The sequence below is a fragment of the Zophobas morio genome, unplaced genomic scaffold, assembly GCF_036711695.1.
Source record: "Zophobas morio isolate AGI-343-1 ecotype UQ-CSIRO unplaced genomic scaffold, CSIRO_AGI_Zmor_V1 ptg000016l, whole genome shotgun sequence".
NCBI classification, from domain to species: domain Eukaryota; kingdom Metazoa; phylum Arthropoda; class Insecta; order Coleoptera; family Tenebrionidae; genus Zophobas; species Zophobas morio.
This window is the reverse complement of record NW_026972121.1, coordinates 6,772,467-6,799,065: the sequence shown is the minus strand read 5'-3', so window position 1 is coordinate 6,799,065 and position 26,599 is coordinate 6,772,467. Positions and strand designations below refer to the sequence as shown.

Below are 26,599 nucleotides of genomic sequence, written 5' to 3'. Positions count from 1 at the left end.
AATTTTGAATAAAAAAAATTTGGGAAGTATAATCCATGAGTTTGAACTTTTGGAAAAGTTGGCCAGAGATACTCAAAAAATGCTGAAATATGGATCCTGAAGTGCTGAAAAATATAGAGTGTTTATAGTCCCGATTTTCGAAATATTCAATTGGAAAATATTTTTTTTTAAGAATCCAAAAATTTCCATAGTTTCGTTTGGCGATTGTGGAAAAATTTTCAAGAAAATGTCTTTGGGTAATTTTCGAATGTGGTCGAAAATTGTCGAAAATTTCATAAGAGAGGTATTGAAATATTGAGATTTTGTAAAAGTTGCCTAAATATTTACAAAAATTCTGGAAAATTGAACTCGATGTGTTGATTCTAAAAATATAGCATATTTGTGGTCCCGGACCAAGATTCTCGAAAGATTCGATCTCAAATTCGGATTTTCAAAATTTCTAAAAATTGCCATATTTCATGTGGCGATTACAGAAACGCAATGGGAATTTTTAAAGAACCGAAGTCGAAAATGACTTCTTTGAGTCGAAATCTACCCAAAAATCCCTTTGGATAATTTTTGAAAATGGTCAAAAAAGGGTCGAAAATTTCATGCATTTCATTGCATAAAAAATCGACAAAAAATTTTGGACATAGATTTCGATGTGTTACTTAAAAAATATTACATATTTGGGAATTTGAAGCAAAATTTCCTAAATATTCGGACCTAAATTCAATTTTTTCAAAAATTCTAAATATAGCTATATTTTAGGAAAAAGTGGTGCCATTTTTAAAAAAACTGAAGTCGAAAATGAAAAGGATTAAAAATTTCATAGATTTGCGGTACTGAAAAATTGAGATTTTTGAAAATTTGCTTAAAAATCCGCAAAAAAATAACTCGATATGTTGATTCTAAAAATATAGCATGTTTGTGGTTCTGCAGCAAGATTTTCGAAATATTCGGTCCTCAATTCAGGTTTTTCAAAAAGTCTAAAAATTGTCAGGGATTTTTAAAGAAGTCGGAAATTAGTAAAGAATCTTTTTAGGTAATTTTTCGAAAAGAATTTTAAAAAACAGACAAAAATTTGATAAGCGAATAAATATTTCTTTTTTTCGATCTTTTGATGTTTCAGTATCTCGATGTTTCAGTTTTTGAATTTTTCGATGTCTTGATTTTTCGATTTCTTGGTTTTCAGATATTTCAGTGTTTCAATTTTTGGATTTTTGAATATTTCTATTTCTTTATGAAAATTTCGATGATGCTATTTTTTGATTGTTCAATTTTTCAATTTTTCATTTTCGATTAATCACTTTTTCAATATTTCAGTGTTGGGATTTTTCAATTTTTCGATTCTTCAATTTCTTGATTCTTCAAATTTTTGTTTTCTCGATTTCTTCATTTTTCGATTTCACAATTGTCCGATGTTTCACTTTTATGAATTTGCAATTTTTCGACTTCTCAGTTTTTCGATTTTTCAATTTTTGACGTTTTTAAATTTTCAACTTTTCGATTTCTTGTTTGTCGAATAATTAAGTTTTTTATTTTCCCACTTCTCGATTTCTCGACTTTTCAGTACCTACTTCGATTTTCCACTTTCCATATTATTCAATTTTTCAATTTTTTGAATTCAATTTTTCGATTTTTAGATTTGGGATTTTTAAATTTTTTCATTTTTCAAATTTTCGATTATTCGATTTCGTCATTTTTCGATTTCACAAATTTCTGATGTTTCACTTTTATGAATTTTCAATTTTTCAACTTTTCAGTTTCAATTTTTGACGTTTTAAAATTTAAACTTTTTGATTTCTCGGTTGTCGAATAATTAAGTTTTTTATTTTCCCATTTCTCGATTTCTCGACTTTTTAATGCTTCGATTTTTCAGATTCCTTATTATTCAATTTTTCAATTTTTTTTAATTCAATTTTTCGATTTTTCGATTGCTCGGTTTTTCATTTTTCGATGTCGCGATTTTTTACTCTTTCAATTTTTATATTTTTAAATTTTAGACATTTCAGATTTTCAGTTTTTTGGTCTTACGATTGTTCGACTTCTCGGTTTTGGATACATAATTATATATTTCGGTGTTTCAATTTTTCGTTTGATAATAATTTTTTCGATTTATCAAAATTTCCATGTTTCTATTTTTTGATTATTCAATTTCGCGATTTTTCGATTTGTCGATTTTTTTTTAAATTTTTAAATTTTTCAAATTAAAATTTGTCAATATTTCAAATTTTAACTTTCCGATTTTTTGATTTTGGCCTATTTCGATTTCTCAATTTTTCTTTTTTTCGATCTTTTGATATTTCGATATCTCGATGTTTCAGTTTTTGAAATATTCGATGTCTTCATTTTTCCATTTTTTGGTTTTTAGATTTCTCGATATTTCAACTTTTCGCTTTTCCAAGTTTTCGATAATTCGATTTTCAATTTTTCGATTCTTCAATTTTCCAAGTTTTAAATTTTAGATTTTTCAATTTTTCAGTTCAGTTTTTCAACATTTTAATGTTTGAAATTTTCGATTTTTAATATTGTTGATTTTCCGTTTTTCAGTTTTTCGATTTCTCAATATTTTTATTTCTTGATTTATCAAAATTTAGATCTTTCTATTTTTTTATTGTTCAATTTTTCGATTTTTCGATTTATTGATTTTTTTTATTTAAAATTTTTCAATATTACAAATAAAAATTTGTCAATACTGCAAGTTTTAACTTTTCGGTTTTTTTGATTTTGGCTTATTTCGATTTCTCAGTCTCCTTTGTTTCGATCTTTTGTTATTTTGATATCTCGATGTTTCGGTTTTTGAATTTTTTCTATGTCTCGATTTTTCGATTTCTTGGCTTTTACATTTTTCGACTTTTCATCTTTTCACTTTTCCAAGTTTTCGATGATTTCAATTTTTCGATTTCTAAATTTTTCGTCATTTCAATTTTGGAATTTTTCAATTTTTCGATTCTTCAATTTTCCAATTATTAAATTTTAGATTTTTTAATTTTTCGAATCAAGTTTTCGACATTTTAACTTTTGAATATTTCGATTTTTCAATTTTTCGATTTTTCAATATTTAGTTCTATTTCTTGAATTATCAAAATTTCCATGTTTCAATTTTTCTCGATTTTTCGATGTACCGTTTTTTTAATTTCAAATTTTTCTATTTTTTAAATTAAAATTTGTTAAATTTAAAATTTTAAAATCAAGATTTTCGAAAAATTGCTAAAAAATCCGCAATAGATTCTAAATAGACTTTAGGGATCGAAGTGCTAGTCCTAAAAACATAACGTGTTTGTGGTGCTGGACCAAGATTTCTGAAATTTCAATGTAAAATTTAAATTTTTCAAAAATATTAAAAGTGCCATAATTCATTAAGCGATTCTGAAAAATTTTTTGAAAAACTGAAGCTGAAAATAACCTCTAGTGGTCGTACTCTACAAAAAAAATCCCATTAGGTAGTTTTCGGAAATAGTCAAAAAAGAGTGGGTATTGAAAAATTGAGATTTTGAAAAAGTTGGCTAAAAATCAACAAAAATTCTGGAAAATAGACCTAGATGTGTTCATTATAAAAATATAGCATGTTCTGAATTAAGAGTTTCGAAATATTCGATCTCCAATTCAGTTTTTTTTTTATTTTAAAAATTGCCATATTGGAAAATTGTCAGTGATTTTTAAAGAAGTCGGAAATTACTAAAAAGTCTCTAGGTAATTTTCGGAAATGAACAAAAAAGACTAAAAAATTTCATAAAGGCAGAAAGTGTGTAAAAAAAATTGAAATTTTGGAAAAGTTGCTAAAAGAATCCACAAAAAATTCTGACATTCAGGGTTCGATGTGCTGATTCTAAAAATATAGCGTGTTTCTGGTCCTGGACCAAGATTTTCCGAAATATTGAGTCTGAAATTTAAATTTTTCAAAAAATTTTGAAAAACTGAAGCCGAAAATGACTTCTAGGTCGCACTCTATAAAAAAATCTCAATTAACTTTCGGAAGCTGAAACTGATCTCAAGAAATCGGAGATTACAAAAAACCTATTTAGGTAATTTTAGGAAATCGATAACAAGGAGTAAAAAATTTTATAAGGAAACAAAAAGTATTTACTGAAAATTGAAATTTTGGAAAATTTGCCAAAAAATTCTGCCATCGCCGAAAACGATTCAAAAAATTATTATATTTTATTCGGCAATTCTGTAAAATTCAGAGAAATTTTTAAAAAATTGAAACTGAAAAAGACTTCTACAGGTCGGAATATACCAAAAAAATCCCTTCAGATAATTTTCGAAAATGGCCAGAAAAAGACCGAAAATTTCATACGCGTGGAGTATTGAGAAATCGAGATTTTAGAAATGTTGCCTAAAAATTCTCAAAAAATTCAATGTGCTGATTAAAAAAATATAATATGTTTGTTTTCTCGCACCAAGATTTCCGAAATATTTGGTCTCACATTCGAATTTTTCAAAAATTTTAAAAATTGCCCTATTTCATGTGGCATCGAAATTTTGGGAAAGTTGCATAAGAAATCCACAAAATTTTTGGACATAGATTTCGAAGTGTTATTTATTTCAAAAAATATTACACATTGGGGATTTTGAAGCAAAATTTCCAAAATATTCGGTCCTAAATTCGATTTTTTCAAAAATTCTAAAAATTGCTATATTTTATGTGGCGATTCAGGAAAAGTGGTGGCATTTAAAAAAAACTGAAGTCGAAAATGAAAAGGATGTAAAACTTCATAAATTACTGAAAAATTGAGATTCTGGAAAATTTGCTTAAAAATCCGCAAAAAATTGTAAGGTGTAACTCGATATGTTGATTCTAAAAATATAGCATGTTTGCGGTTCTGCAGCAAGATTTTCGAAATATTCGGTCCTCAATTCAGGTTTTTCAAAAAGTTTAAAAATTTGCCACATTTAATTTGGCGTTCTGGAAAATTGTCAGGGATTTTTAAAAAAGTCGGAAATTAGTAAAGACTCTTTTTAGGTAATTTTCCGAAAAGGACAAAAACAGTCAAAAATTTCATAAGCGAAGAAATATTGAAAAATTAATATTTTGGAAAAATTGCTAAAAATTCCGCAATAGATTCTAAATAGAATATGGGGCTCGACGTGCTAGTCCTAAAAACATAACGTGTTTGTGGTCCTGGACCAAGATTTCTGAAATATTCGGTGTAAAATTTAAATTTTTCAAAAATACTAAAAGTGCCATAATTTATTAAGCGATTCTGAACAAATTTTTGAAGAACTGAAGACGAAAATAACCCCTAGTGGTCGTACTCTACAAAAAAAAATTCCTTTAGGTGGTTTTCGGAAATGGTCAAAAAAGAGTCGGTATTGAAAATTTGAGATTTTGGAAAAGTTGGCTAAAAATCAACAAAAATTCTGGAAAATAGAACTATGTTCTAGATTACGATTTTCGAAATCTTCGATCTCCGATAATTTTTTTTTTAATTTTAAAAATTGCCATATTGGAAAATTGTTAGGTGTTTTTAAAGAAGTCGGAAATTACTAAAAAGTGTGTAGGTAATTTTCTTAAATGGACAAAAAAGACTCAAACATTTCATAAGGGAAGAAAGTGTGTTAAAAAATTGAGATTTTGGAAAATTTGCTAAAGAAATCCACAAAAAATTCTGACAAAAAAGGCTCGATGAGCTGATTCTAAAAATATAGCGTGTTTCTGGTTCTGGACCAAGATTTTCGAAACATTGAGTCTGAAATTTAAATTTTTCCAAAATTTTTGAAGACCTGCAGCCGAAAGTGACTTCTAGGTTGCACTCTACAAAAAAATCCCTTTAAGTAACTTTCGGAAATGGTCAAAAAAGGGTGTCCAAAATTGAGAAAAACTGCCTAAAAATTCTCAAAAAATTCGGGAATATAGAACTCCATGTGTTGATTAGAAAAATATAACAGAATTTTTAAAAATTCTAAAATTTGCCACATGTGACAATTCTGGAAATGTGGTGGTTAGATATTTTTAAAGAACTGAGTCCACCCAAAAATCTGTTTTGGTAATTTTTGAAAACGATCAAAAGAGGGTGAAGATTTCATAATTTTTTTTCAAAAATCAAGACTTTGAAAAAGTTCTCTAAAAGTCCGAAACAAATTTTGGGATATAGATATCGACGTACTGATTTAAAAAATATAGCATATTTGGGGTCCCGGACGAAAATTTCCGAAATATTCGGTCCTAAATTCAATTTTTCAAAAATTCGAAAAAGAAGCCGAAAGTGATTTCTAGGGGTCGAAATCTACCCAAAAATCCATTTCAGTAATTTTCGAAAATGGTCAGAAAAGGTCGATAATTTCATTAAGGGCGGTGTTGAAAAATCGAGATTTTGGAAAAGTTGCCTAAAAAACCACAAAAAATTTTGGACGTAGATCTTGACGTGTTAATACTAAATATCTAGCATTGTTGAGATCTTGCACCTAGATTTCCAAAATACTCGGTCGTAAATTCGATTTTTGCAAAAATTCTAAAATTTGCTAAAATTGGTTTGGCGATTCAGAAAAAAGGAAATTTTAAAGAACTCAAGTCGAAAGTGGTTTCTAGACGATTTTCGAAAATGGTCAGAAATCGTCGAAAAAAAAATCGTGATTTTGGAAAATTTGTCTGAAAATCAGCAACAAATTTTGGGATATAAATATCGACGTGCCGATTGTATTGTAAATTACAATTGTGATTCTTAACTTCTGTATGTCGAAATCTACAAGAAAATGTCTTTGGCCAATTTTGATGGTAGTCCAAAAATCGTCGAAAATTCCATAACGCGCCTTAAGGAATTTTCAATATTTTCCCCCCTAAAAAATTGAGCTTTTGGAAAAGTTGTTAAAAAATTTTTACAAAAATTGTGGGCTATAAATTTTGATCTGCTGATTCGAAAAAATGCATGTTTTTTGTCTCGAATAAGATTTTCAAAATATTTGCTTTGAAAATCAATTTTTTTAAAAATCGCCATATTTCAATTGGTGATTTTGAAAAATGGTAGGAATTTTCGACGAAATCAAGTCGAAAATAACTTCTGAATGTCGACATCTACAAGAAAATTTCATTAACAGAGGAGTAGTGAAAATCGAGATTCTGGAAAAGGTGTCCAAAAATCAATAATTCGTCTCAAATTAAAAAATTCTAGAAATAACCATATTTCATTTGGCGATTCTGGAAAAAGTGGTAAGAATTTTTAATGAACTGAAACTAAAAATTGCTTCTAGAAGCCGAAATTAAAAAAAAAACCTTGAATTGTCGACATCTACTTTGAGAATGTCTGTGTTGTTTAATTTTCGAAAAATGATTGAAAATTTCGTCCTGAAAAGCTGAGCTTTTGGAAAACATGTTTGTAGTCCCAGACAAAGTTTTCCGAAATATTAGTTTTTAAGTTCAAATTGTTCCAAAATTCTCGAAATTGACATTACATTTGGCGATTCTGGAAAAGAGGTAGGAATTTTTTAAAGAACTAAAGCTGAAAATGACTTCTAGAAGTCATCAACTCAAATTTTGGGAAGGTTGTCCAAAAATTCTCAAAAAATTCGGGATACAGATCTCGAGACTAATTCAAAAAATGTAGCATATTTATCATCCGGACTAAGATTTTCGATAAATATCAAAAATATTTTTGTTAAATTCTCTAAAAATGATCGAAATTTTGTAGTGAAAAAGTGAGCTTTTGAAAAAGTTGCCGAAAAATTCACCTAAGAATACGAATCAAATACATTTTTTTCATTTAAAACCGCTACATCATCCTGTAGCACGCCTATGTTTCGAGCACGAAAAACCCAAATTATTTATCCTGCGAAATTATGAGTGAGCCGTTTTCAGACGAAACCCGTGTAAGTTTAATATCCTATTTAAAGAGTGTCATTTGTAATAAACTTTTAAATTAAACTTGTCACAGAACAGCACTATGAATCATTCGAGAGAGCGACAAAAAATCGCACTGCATTAAAAAAATATTTATTACAATCAATAACCCCTTAAAACCGCTCCGTTCGAATTAACTTTTTATTCGTGTAAAGAAACCCGATTCGGCTATATTTTCCGGGACGTAAAAAACGCCGACTCGCGGTATTTGACCACCTTGACAAACCGTTCTTCTTTATTAGCAGAAATTAACCCTAACTAAACTGTCACCAGCTCAGCGAAAATGAAATAGAATGCATAAAAAGACGGAAAGGTTATTTTATACCAGTCATTAATTATTCCGGCATTCATGAAATTTCAGAATCTGTCCCACAACGCATTTGTAGCAGCACACAATGGGACCGTTAGTTATCATTATAAATTAATACTTCGAAACATAACACCTTCGGTTATTGTAAAATATAGCGGTCCGGTGCAGAAAATCCTATTTTCACACCTGCACCCTCGCCATGATCAAAATAATAATTTCATTTTGAGCGTATCTCGTTATCAGCGACACGGAAAAAGCGTGTCAACGAGGGTGTGAAAAATGCATCGAGGCGTTGCTCGCTTAGGCTGGTGATTTTAATTGTATATCCGTATAAAAAAATTAACGAAGTGAGGAAAATAAAAATATGTGTGCCACCTTTTAGAAGCCTTTTAAGTCTGCTTTCTTTGTGCAGACTCCTTTCTAGCTCTTTACGGGTTTGAGAAACTCAATAAACATTGTTGTTTCACTCTTTCATCCATTGGGAAAGTCCAAGATTTCTCTAACATACAGACATAAATAAATTCACGATTTACGCAGTAAAAAGATTGTAAATGATTTTTTTTTCAGTTGTGTGTCGAAAAATTGCTTGGTCGAAATTACTTACATGGGTTTCAATGTCGGAATGATTAATGTGGCAAGGAAAGTCTTTGAATACCCACACCGTACTTTATTTTAAATTAATGCCTATATAGAATTAAACTTTATCGATGAACTGAAAGCTAACGATAGGTTAATGTGAATGCAACGTAGGCGTTTGATCCTTGAGTGAGTTAAAATTTTACATCGCCTAAAATACACCGGATCAATTGAACCAAATTGGTTTAAAAAGGGATAATCCGGGACCGCCGCAGACAGAAATAAAAAAATACATTTATTTTTAGTTAATACATTGATCACAGAATACATAAGAAACGCAGCATTTTTGTGTATCCAGCGAGTAAATTTTGCTTGAATAATTTAGTATGAAAGTACAAAAGAAGCCACATCGTGCACTCTATCAGTGGCTTAATTTACATATGTATTCATTTTCGCGATCTTAGGTGGTAATTTATAGGTGTTAATCTCAAGGCAACGTTTGTTCACATTTAGGGCTACATTCTTAGGAATGCTATCTTTACATACAGACGGATAAGCTAGACTACGGGTCGGCCTAAACGACCGTGGGTTTGAATTATGCACATCGGAGTAGCACGAATGGCATTAAATATGCAAACTTGATTTACACAACCACGGTGCACAGGAGTAATTTACGATGCGCTGTGTTACCATGAAGCTTGAAATAATGAAAGACGAATTCTTCAATAATTGAAGGTGTAATGAACGAAACGTTACGGCTAAATTTATTAAGTTGGGTTGATGGGCATAACTGCATTAAAATGTGAAATTCGAGATGTCTAAAACGGAGCGAGTTTCATGGGTACATGGGTTCATAGGGCGTCTGAGGGATGTAGAGAAGATAAATCTAGACATGAGGATATTAATTTTTCAAACACTCTGTGGCTGAATTAATAGTCAAGATAAAGAAGTAACGAAATTTGTCAAATTTTTTAGATAGAATTTTCATCGCAAGTGAAATTGATATTTTAAATAGGATTTGTTTAGTATATTTTGAACAATGTCCCGAAGATGTATTTATTTTTTCCGTGGCACGTGAAAAATCGGCAAAATATGCACAGCATTTGTTTAAACCTAAATTTTTCAGGATGACGAATCTGTGCCTATTTTTCCTATAGTCGTCAAATAACGAAGAAATGAATCTGTATTCTGGCGCCTCCACCATTTTTACACAAAATTTGAAAGCTGCTCAAATTCCAGCGGAAAACACCTGTCTAAACCCAAATTTATCAGGGTGACGAATCTGTTTCTATTTTTCCTGTAAGTACTTGAATAATGGCAAAATGAATTCTAATTCTGGCGCCTCCACCATTTTGACACAAAATTTGAAAGTTGCTCAAATTCCAGCGGAAAACACCTGTCTAAACCCAAATTTTATCAGAATGACGAATCTATCCTATTTGTCCTGTAAGTAGTTAAATAAGGTCAAAATGAATTTTCATTCTGGTGCCTCCATCATTTTTACACGAAATTTGAAAGTTGCTCAAATCACCCCAGAAAACTATCTGCTTGAACTGAATTTTCACAGGATCACGAATCTGTCTTTAGTTTTCCTGTGCGATCTAAAGTAATAGAAAAATAAATTTTTATTCTGGCGTCTTTACCATTTTTCACGAAATTTGAAAGTTGCTCAAATTACCCCAGAAAACTATCTGCCTGAACTGATTTTTTTTCAGGATCACGAATCTGTCTTTCGTTTTCCTGTGCGATCTAAAGTAATAGAAAAATAAGTTTTTATTCTGGCGTCTCCACCATTTTTCACGAAATTTGAAAGTTGCTCAAATCACCTCGGAAAACTATCTGCTTGAACTGAGTTTTCACAGGATCACGAATCTGTCTTTAGTTTTCCTGTGCAATCTAAAGTAATAGAAAAATAAATTTTTATTCTGGCGTCTTTACCATTTTTCACGAAATTTGAAAGTTGCTCAAGTCACCCCAGAAAACTATCTGCTTGAACAGATTTTTTTTCAGGATCACGAATCTGTCTTTCGTTTTCCTGTGCGATATAAAGTAATAGAAAAATATTTTTTTATTCTGGCGTCTGCACCATTTTTACACAAAATTTGAAAGTTACTCAAATTCCAGCGGAAAACACCTGTCTAAACCCAAATTTTATCAGGATGACAAATCTGTATCTATTTTTCCTGTAAGTCCTTATATAACTGAAAAATGAAATTTTATTGTGGCGCCTCCACCATTTTTACACAAAATTTGAGTGTTGCTCAAATCACCCCAGAAAAGTATTTGTTTGAACTGAAATTTTTTCAGGATCACGATTCTGTCTTTAGTTTTCCTGTGCGATCTGAAGTAATAGAAAAATATTTTTTTATTCTGGCGTCTCCACCATTTTTACACGAAATTTGAAAGTTGCTCAAATCACCCCAGAAAACTATCTATTTGAACTGAAATTTTTTCAGGATCACGATTCTTTCTTTAGTTTTCCTGTGCGATCTAAAGTAATAGAAAAATAAATTTTTATTCTGGCGTCTCCACCATTTTTACACAAAATTTGAAAGTTACTCAAATTCCAGCGGAAAACACCTGTCTAAACCCAAATTTTATCAGGATGACGAATCTGCATCTATTTTTCTTGTAAGAACTTAAATAGTGGCAAAATGAATTCTCATTCTGGCGTCTCCACCATTTTTACACGAAATTTGAAAGTTGCTCAAATCACACCAGAAAACTATCTATTTGAACTGAAATTTTTTCAGGATCACGAATACGTCTTTAGTTTTCCTGTGCAATCTAGAGTAATAGAAAAATAAATTTTTATTCTGACGTCTCCACCATTTTTACACGAAATCTGAAAGTTGCTCAAATCACCACAGAAAACTATCTGTGTGAACTGAAATTTTTTCAGCATCCCGAATCTGCTTTAGTTTTCCTGTGCGATTTAAAGTAATAGAAAAATAAATTTTTATTCTGGCGTCTCCATCATTTTTACACAAAATTTGAAAGTTGCTCAAATTCTAGCGGAAAACAACTGTCTAAACCCAAATTTTATCAGGATGACGAATATGTATCTATTTTTGCTGTAAGTACTTAAATAATGGCAAAATGAATTCTTATCCCGGTGCCTCCACCATTTTTACACGAAATTTGAAAGTTGCTCAAATCACACCAGAAAACTATCTGTTTGAACTGAAATTTTTTCATCATCACGAATCTGTCTTTAGTTTTCCTGTGCGGTCTAAAGTAATAGAAAAATAAATTTTTATTCTGGCGTTTCCATTATTTTTACACGAAATTTGAAAGTTGCTCAAATCACCACAGAAAACTACCTGTTTGAACTGAATTTTTTTCAGGAACACGAATCTGTCTTTAGTTTTCCTGTGTGATTTAAAGTAATAGAAAAATAAATTTTGATTCTGGCGTCTCCATCATTTTTACACAAAATTTGAAAGTTGCTCAAATTCCAGCGGAAAACAACTGTCTAAACCCAAATTTTATCAGGATGACAAATCTGTATGTATTTTTCCTGTAAGCCCTTATATAACTGAAAAATGAATTTTTATTGTGGCGCCTCCACCATTTTTACACAAAATTTGAATGCTGCTCAAATCACCTCAGAGAAGTATTTGTTTTAACCGAAATTTTTTCAGGATCACCAATCTGTCTTTAGTTTTCCTGTGCGATCTAAAGCAATAGAAAAATTAATTTTTATTCTGGCTTCTCCACCATTTTTACACGAAATTTTAAAGTTGCTCAAATCACCACAGAAAACTATCTGTTTGAACTGAAATTTTTTCAGCATCCCGAATCTGCTTTAGTTTTCCTGTGCGATCTAAAGTAATAGAAAAATAAATTTTTATTCTGGCGTCTCCACCATTTTTACACAAAATTTAGAAGTTGCTGAAATTCTAGCCTAAAACACATGGCTAAACCCAAATTTTATCAGGATGACGAATCTGTATGTATTTTTCCTGTAAGCCCTTATATAACTGAAAAATGAATTTTTATTGTGGCGCCTCCACCATTTTTACACAAAATTTGAATGTTGCTCAAATCACCTCAGAGAAGTATTTGTTTTAACCGAAATTTTTTCAGGATCACCAATCTGTCTTTAGTTTTCCTGTGTGATCTAAAGCAATAGAAAAATAAATTTTTATTCTGGCTTCTCCACCATTTTTACACGAAATTTGAAAGTTGCTCAAATCACACCAGAAAACTATCTATTTGAACTGAAATTTTTTCAGGATCACGATTCTTTCTTTAGTTTTCCTGTGCGATCTAAAGTAATAGAAAAATAAATTTTTATTCTGGCGTCTCCACCATTTTTACACAAAATTTGAAAGTTACTCAAATTCCAGCGGAAAACACCTGTCTAAACCCAAATTTTATCAGGATGACGAATCTGCATCTATTTTTCTTGTAAGAACTTAAATAGTGGCAAAATGAATTCTCATTCTGGCGTCTCCACCATTTTTACACGAAATTTGAAAGTTGCTCAAATCACACCAGAAAACTATCTATTTGAACTGAAATTTTTTCAGGATCACGATTCTTTCTTTAGTTTTCCTGTGCGATCTAAAGCAATAGAAAAATAAATTTTTATTCTGGCTTCTCCACCATTTTTACACGAAATTTTAAAGTTGCTCAAATCACACCAGAAAACTATCTATTTGAACTGAAATTTTTTCAGGATCACGATTCTTTCTTTAGTTTTCCTGTGCGATCTAAAGTAATAGAAAAATAAATTTTTATTCTGGCGTCTCCACCATTTTTACACAAAATTTGAAAGTTACTCAAATTCCAGCGGAAAACACCTGTCTAAACCCAAATTTTATCAGGATGACGAATCTGCATCTATTTTTCTTGTAAGAACTTAAATAGTGGCAAAATGAATTCTCATTCTGGCGTCTCCACCATTTTTACACGAAATTTGAAAGTTGCTCAAATCACACCAGAAAACTATCTATTTGAACTGAAATTTTTTCAGGATCACGAATACGTCTTTAGTTTTCCTGTGCAATCTAGAGTAATAGAAAAATAAATTTTTATTCTGACGTCTCCACCATTTTTACACGAAATCTGAAAGTTGCTCAAATCACCACAGAAAACTATCTGTGTGAACTGAAATTTTTTCAGCATCCCGAATCTGCTTTAGTTTTCCTGTGCGATTTAAAGTAATAGAAAAATAAATTTTTATTCTGGCGTCTCCATCATTTTTACACAAAATTTGAAAGTTGCTCAAATTCTAGCGGAAAACAACTGTCTAAACCCAAATTTTATCAGGATGACGAATATGTATCTATTTTTGCTGTAAGTACTTAAATAATGGCAAAATGAATTCTTATCCCGGTGCCTCCACCATTTTTACACGAAATTTGAAAGTTGCTCAAATCACACCAGAAAACTATCTGTTTGAACTGAAATTTTTTCATCATCACGAATCTGTCTTTAGTTTTCCTGTGCGGTCTAAAGTAATAGAAAAATAAATTTTTATTCTGGCGTTTCCATTATTTTTACACGAAATTTGAAAGTTGCTCAAATCACCACAGAAAACTACCTGTTTGAACTGAATTTTTTTCAGGAACACGAATCTGTCTTTAGTTTTCCTGTGTGATTTAAAGTAATAGAAAAATAAATTTTGATTCTGGCGTCTCCATCATTTTTACACAAAATTTGAAAGTTGCTCAAATTCCAGCGGAAAACAACTGTCTAAACCCAAATTTTATCAGGATGACAAATCTGTATCTATTTTTCCCCTAAGTCCTTATATAACTGAAAAATGAATTTTTATTGTGGCGCCTCCACCATTTTTACACAAAATTTGAATGTTGGTCAAATCACCCCAGAAAAGTATTTGTTTGAACTGAAATTTTTTCAGGATCACGATTCTGTCTTTAGTTTTCCTGTGCGATCTGAAGTAATAGAAAAATATTTTTTTATTCTGGCGTCTCCACCATTTTTACACGAAATTTGAAAGTTGCTCAAATCACACCAGAAAACTATCTGTTTGCACTGAAATTTCTTTAGGATCACGAATAAGTCCTTAGTTTTCCCGTGCAATCTAAAGTAAAAGAAAAATAATTTTTTATTCTGGCGTCTCCACCATTTTTACACAAAATTTGAAAGTTACTTAAATTTCAACGGAAATCACCTGTCTAAACCCAAATTTTATCAGGATGACAAATCTGTATCTATTTTTCCTGTAAGTCCTTATATAACTGAAAAATGAATTTTTATTATGGCGCCTCCACCATTTTTACACAAAATTTGAATGTTGCTCAAATCACCCCAGAAATGTATTTGTTTGAACCGAAATTTTTTCAGGATCACGAATCTGTCTTTAGTTTTCCTGTGCGATCTAAAGTAATAGAAAAATAATTTTTTATTCTGGCGTCTCCACCATTTTCACACGAAATTTGAAAGTTGCTCAAATCACACCAGAAGACTATCTATTTGAACTGAATTTTTTTCAGGATCACGATTCTGTCTTTAGTTTTCCTGTATCATCTAAAGTAATGGAGAAATTTTTTTTTTCTGGTGTCGCAACAATTTTTATAAAGGATTTGAGACTTGCTCAAATTCCTGCTGAAAACGTCTGTCTAAATCCAAATGTTCCCAGTATGACGAATCTATCCGTTTTTTTTACCCGTAAGTCCTCAAATAACGGAAAAATAAATTTTTGTTCTGGCGCCTCCACCATGTTTACATTAAATTTGAAAGTTGCTCTAATCACCCTAGGAAAGTATCTGTTAGGACTGAAATTTTCTCAGGATTACGAATTTTTCTTGATTTTTCTTTTGTCATCTAAAGTAATGGAAACATGAATTTTTATTTTGGCACCGCCACAATTTGTACACAAAATTTGAAAGTTGCTCAAATTCCAGCGAAAAACATCTGTCTAAACACAAATTTTCGTAGGATGACGAATCTATACCTATTTTTCCTGCAAGTACTCAAATAATCGACAAATAAATTTTTGTTCTGGCGACTTCACCATTTTGACTCAACATTTGAAAGTTGCTCGAGTCACTCCAGAGAAGTATCTGTCCGAACAGAAATTTTTTCAGAATGACGAATCCCCACCTATTTTTCCTGTAGGTGTTTAAATAACTGAGAAATACATTTTTGTTCTGGCGCCTCCACCATTTTTACACAAAATTTGAACGTTGCTCAAATCACCCCAAAGAGATATCTGTCTGAAATGAAATTTTCTCAAAATTACGATTCTGTCTTTATTTTTCTGTGTCATCTAAAGTAATGGAAAAATGAATTGTTAACTCCATAATTTTTGCACAAAGTTTGAAAGTTGCCAAATTTTCTCAGCATGACGAATCTGTACCTATTTTTCCTGTAAGTCTGCAAATGTCGGAGAAATGAGTTTTTATTCTGGTGCCTCCACCATTCTTACACAAAACTTGAAAGTTGTTCAGAGCACACCAGAAAAATATTTGTGTGAACTGAGATTTTCTCAGGATCATAAGTCTGGATTTATTTTTTATGTGGCATGTGAAGTAATGGAAAAATGAATTTTTATTGTGGCGCCTCCAACATTTTTACTCAAAATTTGGAAGTTGCTCATAGCACGCCAGGAAAAATACTTTTCTCAGGTCCATAAATTTAATTTTTTTCCTGTGGCATGTGAAGTAACAGAGAAATGAATTTTTATTCCTACGGCTCTATGATTTTTACACAAAATTTGAAAGTTGCTCAAATTTCTGCGGAAAGTATCTATCTCAACCAAAATTTTTCTGCATGAAACGAAATTTTCTTAGGATCATGAATCTGTTTTTATTTTTCGTGTAGCACATCAAGTAAGTGAGAAATGATTTTTTATTCAGCGTCTCCACCATTTTTACAAAAAAATTTTGAATTTGCTCAAATTATCCCCGAAAAATATTTATCTGAACTGAAATTTTCTCATGATCACGAATTTGATTTTTTTCCTGTGGCATGTCAAGTAACAGAGAAATTAATTTTTAATCTGGATCATCCCATATTTGTTCACAAAATTTGAAATTTGTTCAAATTCCTGCGGAAACATTTGTCTAAACCCAAATTTTCTCAGGATGATTTGAAAATTGCTTCTGCCATCTCGAAAAGACATCTGCCTGTAAACAAAATTTTCTCAGAATCATGAATCTGTCTTTATTTTTCGTGCAGTACTTCAGATGAGATAGAAATGAATTTTTATTCTAGCGCCTCTACCATTTCTCCACAAAATTTAGAAGTTGCTTAAATTCTTGCGGAAAACATCTGCCTAATCCGAAATTTTCCCACGATCAAGAATCTGTCTTCATTTTTCCTGTAGCACATCAAATAAGTGAGAAATGATTTTTTATTTTGGCGCCTCCACCATTTTTACATAAAATATGAAAGTTGCTCAAAATATAGAGAAATATATTTCTAAACTGAAATTTTGTCAGGATCATAAGCCTTGATTTATTTATTTTTTATGTGGTTGTGAAGTAATGGAGAAACGAATTTTTATTTTGACGTCTCCACAATTTTTACACAAAGTTTTAAAGATTCTTAGGGGAAGCATGTGTCGAATTCCAAAATTTTCGAGGATAAAAAATTTGCCTCTATTTTTCTCGTAACACGTCTAGTAAGCGAGAAACGAATTTTTATCCTGGCGCCTCGACTATTTTTTTATAAAATTTAAAGTTTGCTCAAATGAATCCAGTAAAGATCTGTGAACCTAAATTTTCTCAGATTAGCGAATCTGTATCTATTTTTCCTGTGAGTCCTTAAATATTGGAAAAATGAATTTTTATTCTCCAACATTTTTACACAAAATTTGAATGTTGCTCAAATCACCCCAGAAAACTATCTGTTTGAACTGAAATTTTTTCAGGATCATGAATCAGTCTTTATTTTTCCTGTATCATCTAAAGTAATGGAGAAATAATTTTTTTTTCTGGTGTCGCAATAATTTTTACAAAGGATTTGAGACTTGCTCAAATTCCTGCTGAAAACGTCTGTCTAAATCCAAATGTTCTCAGTATGACGAATCTATCCGTTTTTTTACCCGTAAGTCCTGAAATAACGGAAAAATAAATTTTTGTTCTGGCGCCTCCACCATGTTTACATTAAATTTGAAAGTTGCTCTAATCACCCTAGGAAAGTATCTGTTAGGACTGAAATTTTCTCAGGATTACGAATTTTTCTTCATTTTTCTTTTGTCATCTAAAGTAATGGAAACATGAATTTTTATTTTGGCACCGCCACAATTTGTACACAAAATTTGAAAGTTGCTCAAATTCCTGCGAAAAACATCTGTCTAAACACAAATTTTCGTAGGATGACGAATCTATACCTATTTTTCCTGCAAGTACTCAAATAATGGACAAATAAAATTTTTGTTCTGGCGAGTCCACCATTTTTACGCAACATTTGAAAGTTGCTCAGATCACTCCAGAAATGTATCTATCGGAACTGAGATTTTCTCAGGATCACGAATCTATCTTTATTTTCCTGCGTTATCTAAGGGAATGGAAAAAGGAATTTTTGTTCAGGCGCCTCTATAATTTTTACACAAAGTTTGAAAGTTGCTCAAGTTTCTGTGGAAAACATCTGTCTAAACACAAATTTTCTCAGCATGACGAATCTGTACCTATTTTTCCTGTAAGTCTGCAAATATAGGAGAAATGAGTTTTTATTCTGGTGCCTCCACCATTCTTACACAAAACTTGAAAGTTGTTCAGAGCACACCAGAAAAATATTCGTGTGAACTGAGATTTTCTCAGGATCATAAGTCTGAATTTATTTTTAATGTGGCATGTGAAGTAATGGAAAAATGAATTTTTATTGTGGCGCCTCCACCATTTTTACTAAAAATTTGGAAGTTGCTCATAGGACGCCAGAAAAAATACTTTTTTGAGGTCCATAAATTTAATTTTTTTCCTGTGGCATGTCAAGTAACAGAGAAATGAATTTTTATCCCTACGGCTCTATGATTTTTACACAAAATTTGAAAGTTGCTCAAATTTCTGCGGAAAGTATCTATCTCAACCAAAATTTTGTCAGGATGATGTGAAAATTGCTCCCGTCATCTCGGAAAAACTTCTGCGTGGAAACGAAATTCTCTTAGGATCATGAATCTGTTTTTATTTTTTCTGTAGCAGATCAAGTAAGTGAGAAATGAATTTTTATTCTGGCGTCTGTACCATTTTTACAAAAAATTTTGAAGTTGCTCAAATTACCCCAGAAAAATATTTATCTGAACTGAAATTTTCTCATGATCACGAATTTGATTCTTTTCCTGTGGCAGGTCAAGGAACAGAGAAATTGATTTTTATTCTGAGCCCTCCAACATTTTTTCAGAAAATTTGAAAATTGCTCAAATTCCTGCGGAAAACATTTGTCTAAACCCAGATTATATAAAAATATCTATATTTTCTCAGGATCATGAATCTGTCTTTACTTTCTGTGCAGTACTTCAAATGAGATAGATATGAATTTTTATTTTAGCACCTCCACCATTTCTCCACAAAATTTAGAAGTTGCTCAGATTCTTGCGGAAAACATCTGTTTAATCCGAAATTTTCCTCGAATCAAGATTCTGTGTTCATTTTTCCTATAGTACATCAAATAAGCAAGAAATGAATTTTTATTCTAGCGCCTCCACCGTTTTTACACAAAAGTTGAAATTCACTCCACAAAAATATCTTCCTAAACTGTAATTTTCTTAGGGTCAGGAATCTGTTCCTTTTTCCTGTGGCACGTGAAGTAACAGAGAAATGAATTTTTATTTTGGTGTCGTCAAATTTTTTGCACATTATTTGAAAGTTGCTTAAATTTAAACCCAGATTTTGTCAGGATGATTAGAAAATTACTCCCATCAGGTCGGAAAAACATCAATATTTTCTCAGCATAATGAATCTGTCTTTATTTTTCGCGTAGTAGGTCAAATAAGAGAGAACTGAATTTTGAACTGGCGCCTCCACCATTTTTACAAAAGTTTAGAAGTTGCTCAAATCACCCCACAAAAATATCTGTCTGAACCCAAATTTTCTCAGAATCACGAATTTGTCCTTATTTTTCTCGTAGGTGGTCAAATAAAGAAACAAAAAATTGTAGTTATCGACGATCTTTTTTTTTCTGAGATTCCATTCAACAGAGTACTCCGTATAACAATAAAAGTTCTGGATGTCTAGGGTAAAAAATCAATACGGATTCTTCAGGACTATGTTCTTTTATAAAAACTAAATACCATTTACTACGTAGCAGCTCGAGGTGACGTCATCGCATTGTTTATTAGACTAAGTGTAATTAGCGTTTTAGGATCTGCAGGATTTTCGTAACACGCATAAAATTTGACAAACATTTTCCGAGTTTATCTAACGTCGAAAATGACCTGAAACATCTTAACATATAGTTAAGCGGATTAAACAAATATACGGACTTTATTGAAGCCTACAGGGTCGGAAGAAAATTGTTTTGTCCTGTTTATTAAAGCTCTAAACTTAAGAGAAACCGGTAGGATACAAAGAAAACAAACAAGTATTGTTAATTTTGTTTCAAATAAATTTCAAAGCGCCGCAAAGTAAATGGCACTTCTCCAATTTAAATCCATTTGCGTGATAATCAAATTTACCCCGAGAATATAACCGACGTATCAAAAAGACAAAACTACACTTCTACTCTTCAATTAATTCTCTAATTGGTTGTTGCGTTGCTACACATTTCAATAAACTCAGTCAATACCAGCAAAATCCCGATTATTTCTCCCCTATTGTTAAAGTGCTTTGCTCGAACGAAATTGTAGAATTTTTCAAGACAGGTTTAGATTAATCCGGTCGATTTCCGATTAAAAAATAATTGCCGGAATGCCCGATTTGCTTAAAAAAACAAGCATAATCTTTTACGTGCTCTTATTTGAAAAAACACAAACTCGTGATTTTCGGTTTCCAATATCTGTGAAAAATTACGCAACGAGAAAAAACTCACTAGTTTCGCTGGCGCTTGGTTCGCTTTCAGTCGGTTTTGTGAAAATTCCCAGACGATTGGGTCGATGCGAATCTGCAATAAAAACATGCTCGCATAAAAAATTTGTTTCAATAAGAGCGGCCACCTGAAAAAAGCGAACGAAATCAGAGCGTACAGATTCCTACTATGAATACAGTCGGGGTTCGAAGCCGCGCTAACTCGAGCACGTTACAGTTTTTCCGACTTTCGTCCCGATCGATATTGACGGCGGAAATTCGAGGGAAACAGAAAGTGTTACTACACCTACCCTGTCAGAATGTTAATAAACCATTAAGTACTTTACAAGACAATAAACCACCGCGAGCACTTTTAACGACTTTCGTAATAACTTTTTCATTATTCTGTCATTCACGAATAATAATGAAGCTCTACATTTTTCATTTGTAATTTTCGTAAAAAATTTACATAATTGGAGCGAATTGGATTAGTGAGTTGTATTTTCCCCCCGATTAAAATGCAAAACTTCATGAAAGTGAAATGAAAAATTAAATATGGAAAACTAAGACGCGTGGTGGAGCCTCCGGCCGACAGATGGCGGCCGGTGACAAAGCTTGTAACGATTTTTAGAGCTTAGAGCACAAAGCACTTAATTGTTTCCATAGGAGCAGAGATAAGTACATAGATTAATTTTAATAGAGTTTTCGTATTTACCTAGCGAGCCATCTTCTATTGGCTGGAAATGGAAGCTGGCTTTAAACCCTTGTCCTGGCCAATCGGAATTGGCTACGAACTCTATGAAGAGATCTGATCCTGTTGATAGGACTTCTAATTCGATACCTTCATTACACAGGACTCTAATAGCTGGATCGGCTGAAGTTTTTCCATCGAATACTCGTATTAGGTCCGCCCTGTTTAGACAGCTGCAAATAAGTACTATATTAGTCCGGTTTAGAGTGGACGTGTGGGAATTACATATGGAAGAATTTCAGGAAACTGAAAATCTAGTACGGTTCCCAGGACGTGCTGCTGCCTGTCGGGACTGGTTTATCCAACAACTGAAATCAATAATAAATTAATAATTTTTTTAATTTCGTCTACAAAAAAACGTTCGACCTTTGAGTATTTGAGCGTCAAAGTAAAAAGGGAGAAAACTTTGCACACAATTCGACCTGTGTCACCAAAGAGTTCGAAAAAGTTTGAGACTCTCGATATGAAAGTATTTTATTATAATACTTCTGGAGCTAGCTGATACCCCAGCGGTACTTTCGACTTTTCGTATACATTTGGCTCTTATTGTACGTGCAATTAAGTAGCTACTTAAATCAAATTTTGTCCATTCGGTGAAATTAGTCCCTCGTGGATTAATCTGCCTCTCGTGGGTAAAATCCGTCTTTATTTACTTGAAAAACTATTAATCACGACTTTATAGTTTGATGGACGATTTTATTTCGTTATCCCGGCGCCTCCACCAATTTTCAAACTTCAGAAATAATTAACTTCGGTTTATTTTTAAATTGTGGTAAATTATTTCACACTAGAACGACGTCTGCATTTCGTGTAATACCCGTCACACATTTTTGTAGGAACATTTTAATTCAAATTTATCCCGGCGCCTCCACCATTTTCCATGTCAGCTGGCATCTGATCGTGTGTAATATTTAACCTGCAAAGTTAATAACATGCAGGGAATATTTGAGACGGCTAAATCAGATTTAAGTGTACAAAGAAACGTGGACTTTGTTGGCAAATAAAATTAATTACCCTGTTCAAACTCATCTGCAATACTTTAAAGAAAAAGTATAATCTGATTTGGCAGTTTTCGTAACAAGCTAACGCTAACAAAATTATCTTCTACAGTGATGTATTAGGTGGACTGATTTAATTAGATTAATTAAGAAAGTCAACTCAATTAAACTTTGAGCCAAAATAGGTATGTTTACTGCAACAACCGGCTCAAGTTATTTACAGGTACGGTAATAAATGTTTTGCCGAGTTGGATGAAACGACTTACGCCTCGTGTTTTATTTAAGTTAATGCATGTACGCAGTGGTTTAGCGCACAATGTCGCAAATATTAATTTTTGTAATTTAAACACAAGTATTCGTGGATTGTTTACCCGTCTAAATACAATCTTAAACAAAAGGGAGCATGCAATTCCACTCAGACTCGTATGATATACGACTATTGATTCATTTTACGGTATGCTATGTTTAAATTTGAATATTTGAACAAACTTCGTTTCATAGACAAACTAAAACTACTTGTTGTTTGCAATCTGATTAGAATTTTCGTCTGGGTTGACTTATTATAAGTGTGTTTTTTTGCAGTTGTGTAACAACATGTCGATCGATTCATGCTTGTGTGTAATTCCAAGAGTAATTGAAACTTCCACAATTGTCCAAAGTTCGAAGACATGTTGCAACATTTAGTGCACCAGTGGAACATTCCCTTGTAAAACTTACTGTTAATGAATTCAGAACATGACAGTTTAATAATAAGTGGTCACTACATCTTCACCCAAGTGTGCACACTCTGCAAGTAAAATAAATTAGAGATTCCAGGACACCTGTTTCTGGCGAGCTCCTCCAAAGCTCGTTTTTCATTTTAATATGATAAAGAGTTGTGATCAATACCGTCCCCGGATTTTTGTTTGCAAAGATTTAATATTATAGTCGAAGCTAATCGCACCAGTTACTCAACCGATGCCGATTTGTGACTTCAGAGGTAATTTGCTGAAAGCTGCACTCCTCTTAAAACACCCTTTGAAATAGTTACTAAACTTAGTCCATTCAACCACAGCTTCATCCGTCGAACCGCGCCGTCTTAGCGTTTTCTGTAAATTTATAAATCCTTTGTGTTCGGTTTTCACTTCTCTTTGAGGCGAAAGATGTCCGAGCGTTTTTTATTTGATCACTTGTCCTTTCTGCGGGCGCCCCTCTTTTAACTCTCCTTTAAGGTACCGCGCAAATGTTATACGATATCCTGTAAAGTACACATGGGATAGGGTTCGAGAACAGAAGGTCAGTTGGTTTATATCCTTGTGGCCACGAAAGGTCCGTTCCACGGTATTCATATTCCGCTATTCTCTCTGTGTTAACCTGAGGAAAGTGATAAAATAAGATCGATAGTGCCGTCATTAGCAGATGGTACGTTTATTGTTAAATTTATTTCACGCATAAATATCAACGATGCTTTTATCAAAAGGTGGGAGCTCGAGGCGACAACTCGAACTTTTGTGGCCAATACTTCGCATTAAAATTGGTACCATTGATTTAAATGACGGAAAATCAGTCCTAATATTTGATACATATCTACAATTTTGCATATGCACGAACCCCGAGTTTTCGGACCTCTTTTTTTAATTTAATTTCGTCAGATATTTTTCGTTTGATTTTTATCCTACTGACTGCGCCATTAATGTGGCAAGCTACTCTTTAGATATTTTCTGCAACACCAGAAGAAAAATTGTACTTATTTTAACAACAAAAGTACGTAAAGAAACAGAAAATGCACTAAAACACAAAAAGGAAAAATTTCCAAAATGAAAATCTCATATTTATAAATGAAAGAGGTCTGAACATTATTAAAATCACTTAAAATATCATCGGGAATATCTGTTACTGTTGAAATTTTTTGATAATGCGAGGATAATAATTTGTCTTTTTTCATAATAATCAGAGGATCGGTGTCTACGCTTTGAAATAATCTTGGTAACGCTTTTTGTATACTCGTGTAGTTTCACCAATTTCCTACAATAACGACATAAACAATTTTATTAAAATTTAATCCCATTACAAACTTTCCTCGTTTGGTTTTTATCCTATCGACTACGCCATTAACTGAGCAAGCAAAATTTCGGTATATTTTTTGCAAAACCCGAAGAAAATTTTTACGTACTTTAAAAGTGGTTGTCAACATATCACAAAAATGATTGGGTCACGTAATTCCTGAACAGAAGAAGAGAAAAGAAAATCTCATATTTATAAATGAGAAGGTTTGAACATTATTAAAAACACTTAAAATTTTTTGGTGATGCGAGGACAATAACTCGTCTAAGTTATCCTCTTTTCATAACAAACAGAAGATCGGTGTCTACTCGTTGCAATAATCTTGAGGAAAATTGTGGTCTTCAACTGACAAAATTTATTAAAAACGTGTGATATTTCAGTCCTTTACAAAATCAATTTATTCATAAGAAAGTAACGCGTGTCTTGTATAGCTACACTAATTCCCTATAATAACGACAGAAATGATTTTATTAAAATTTAAATCTCATTAGAAACTTTCCTTGTTTGATTTTATCCTATCGACTACGCTATTAATTGAGCAAGCAAGATTTCACTATATTTTCTGCAAAAATATATCAAAAATGTACTAAAAATAAATAATAAGAAAAAATTTCCAAGAAAGAAAATCTCATTTTCAAAAATAAAAATGTCATGCATAAGTAGAAAGGTTTGAACATTAAAAACACTTAAAATGGCACAAGAAATATCTGTCGGTGTAACAGTTTTTTGGTGATGCGGGAATAATAACCTGTGTAGGTTAAATTGTTTTCATCTTAATTGGAAGATCGGTGTATACTATAAATTTCCAAAAAGTCTAAAATCTCAATTTTTTCGGAAACATGTTTTTTATAAAAACTTTCTATATATTTCAATTTCTTATAACAACCACATAAGCAATTTTAATAAAACTTAACCTCAACAAAAATCAAAACTTTCCTAGTTTGATTTTATCCTACCGACTGCGCCATTAATTGAGCAAGCAAAATTTCTCTATATTTTCCGCAATACCCAAAGAAAAATTTTACATATTTTAACAGTGAAAAGTCAAAAATATTAAAGGTGTAATACAAAAAATCAAAAAATTTAAACAACTAATTGTCCCCAGATGATCGACATTTCCAAAATGTTTTAAAATTTCAATTTTTCAGAAAACACCTATTTTGATAAGAAACTAGCGCTTTTGTATATGGTTTCTACAATTTCTCACAATAATTACTTAACTTAATTGAAAAATCGGTATCCATTCGTTGAAATAATCTTGGGAAGTGGTTTTCAGAAAATGAAATTTTCAAAAAATGTGTAAAGATTCAATTTTAAAAAACTAACGTTTTGTGTATAGTTGCTACAATTTCCTATAACAATGATATAAACTCTTTTATATACGATTTTATTAAAATTAGTTTCGTTAGATACTTTTTTTCGCTTTATTTTTATCCTGCCGACTGCTCCATTAAAGAGGCAAGCAAGACTTCAGGATATTTTCTGAAGAAAAAATTAACATAATTTTAAGACTAGTTATCAAGGCCTCAAAAGTGATCAGATCATGAACACAAGAATGGACAATATTAATGATGCGCTACAAATTAAAAGAAAAATTTGCTAAAATAAAAATTTCGTTTCTAAAAGTGTTTAAGTTATTATTTTTTTATATTAATCGGAGGATCGGTGTCTCATCGTTGCAATACTTTTGAAGCAAATAGTAGTTCTCAAATGATGACATTTAAAAAAAACGGGTAAAATTACAATTTTTAGAAAACTAATTTTTCGACGAGAAACCAACGCTTTCTTTTAATAATTTCCTATAATAACGACATACACGATTTTATTAAAATTTAATCTTATTAGATATTTTCCACGTTTGCTTTTTATCCTACCGACTGCGCCATTAATTTATCAAGCAAAATTTCTGTATATTTTCTGCAATACCTGAAGAAAAATTTTACAAATTTTAACAGTGTTTGTCAAACTGTCTCAAAAATGATTGTATAATGTAATTCTTGAACAGGGTTACAGGAGAAAAGTCAAAAATATTAAAGGTGTAATACAAAAAATCAAAAAATGTAAACAACTATTTGTCCCCAGATGATCGAAATTTCCAAAATGTTTTAAAATTTTAATTTTTCAGAAAACACATTTTTTGATAAGAAACTAGCGCTTTTGTATATGTTTTCTACAATTTCTCAC

At 31.7% G+C, this 26,599-nt stretch overlaps 1 protein-coding gene across 2 annotated transcripts in view; it reads right to left on the bottom strand.

Moving 5' to 3' along the window:
• Sol1 overlaps positions 1 to 26,599 on the bottom strand; it is a 272,924-nt gene that overhangs the window by 83,691 nt on the left and 162,634 nt on the right. Inside the window, exons 8-9 of one of the 2 annotated variants that reach the window (XM_064056934.1) lie at positions 21,339 to 21,547; positions 20,649 to 20,720 (exon numbers count right to left, since the gene is read on the bottom strand). In XM_064056934.1, the coding sequence (XP_063913004.1) occupies positions 20,649 to 20,720; positions 21,339 to 21,547 (281 nt within the window). The remainder of the gene's footprint in view (positions 1 to 20,648; positions 20,721 to 21,338; positions 21,548 to 26,599) is intronic. The other variant, XM_064056935.1, reaches the window with a different exon arrangement.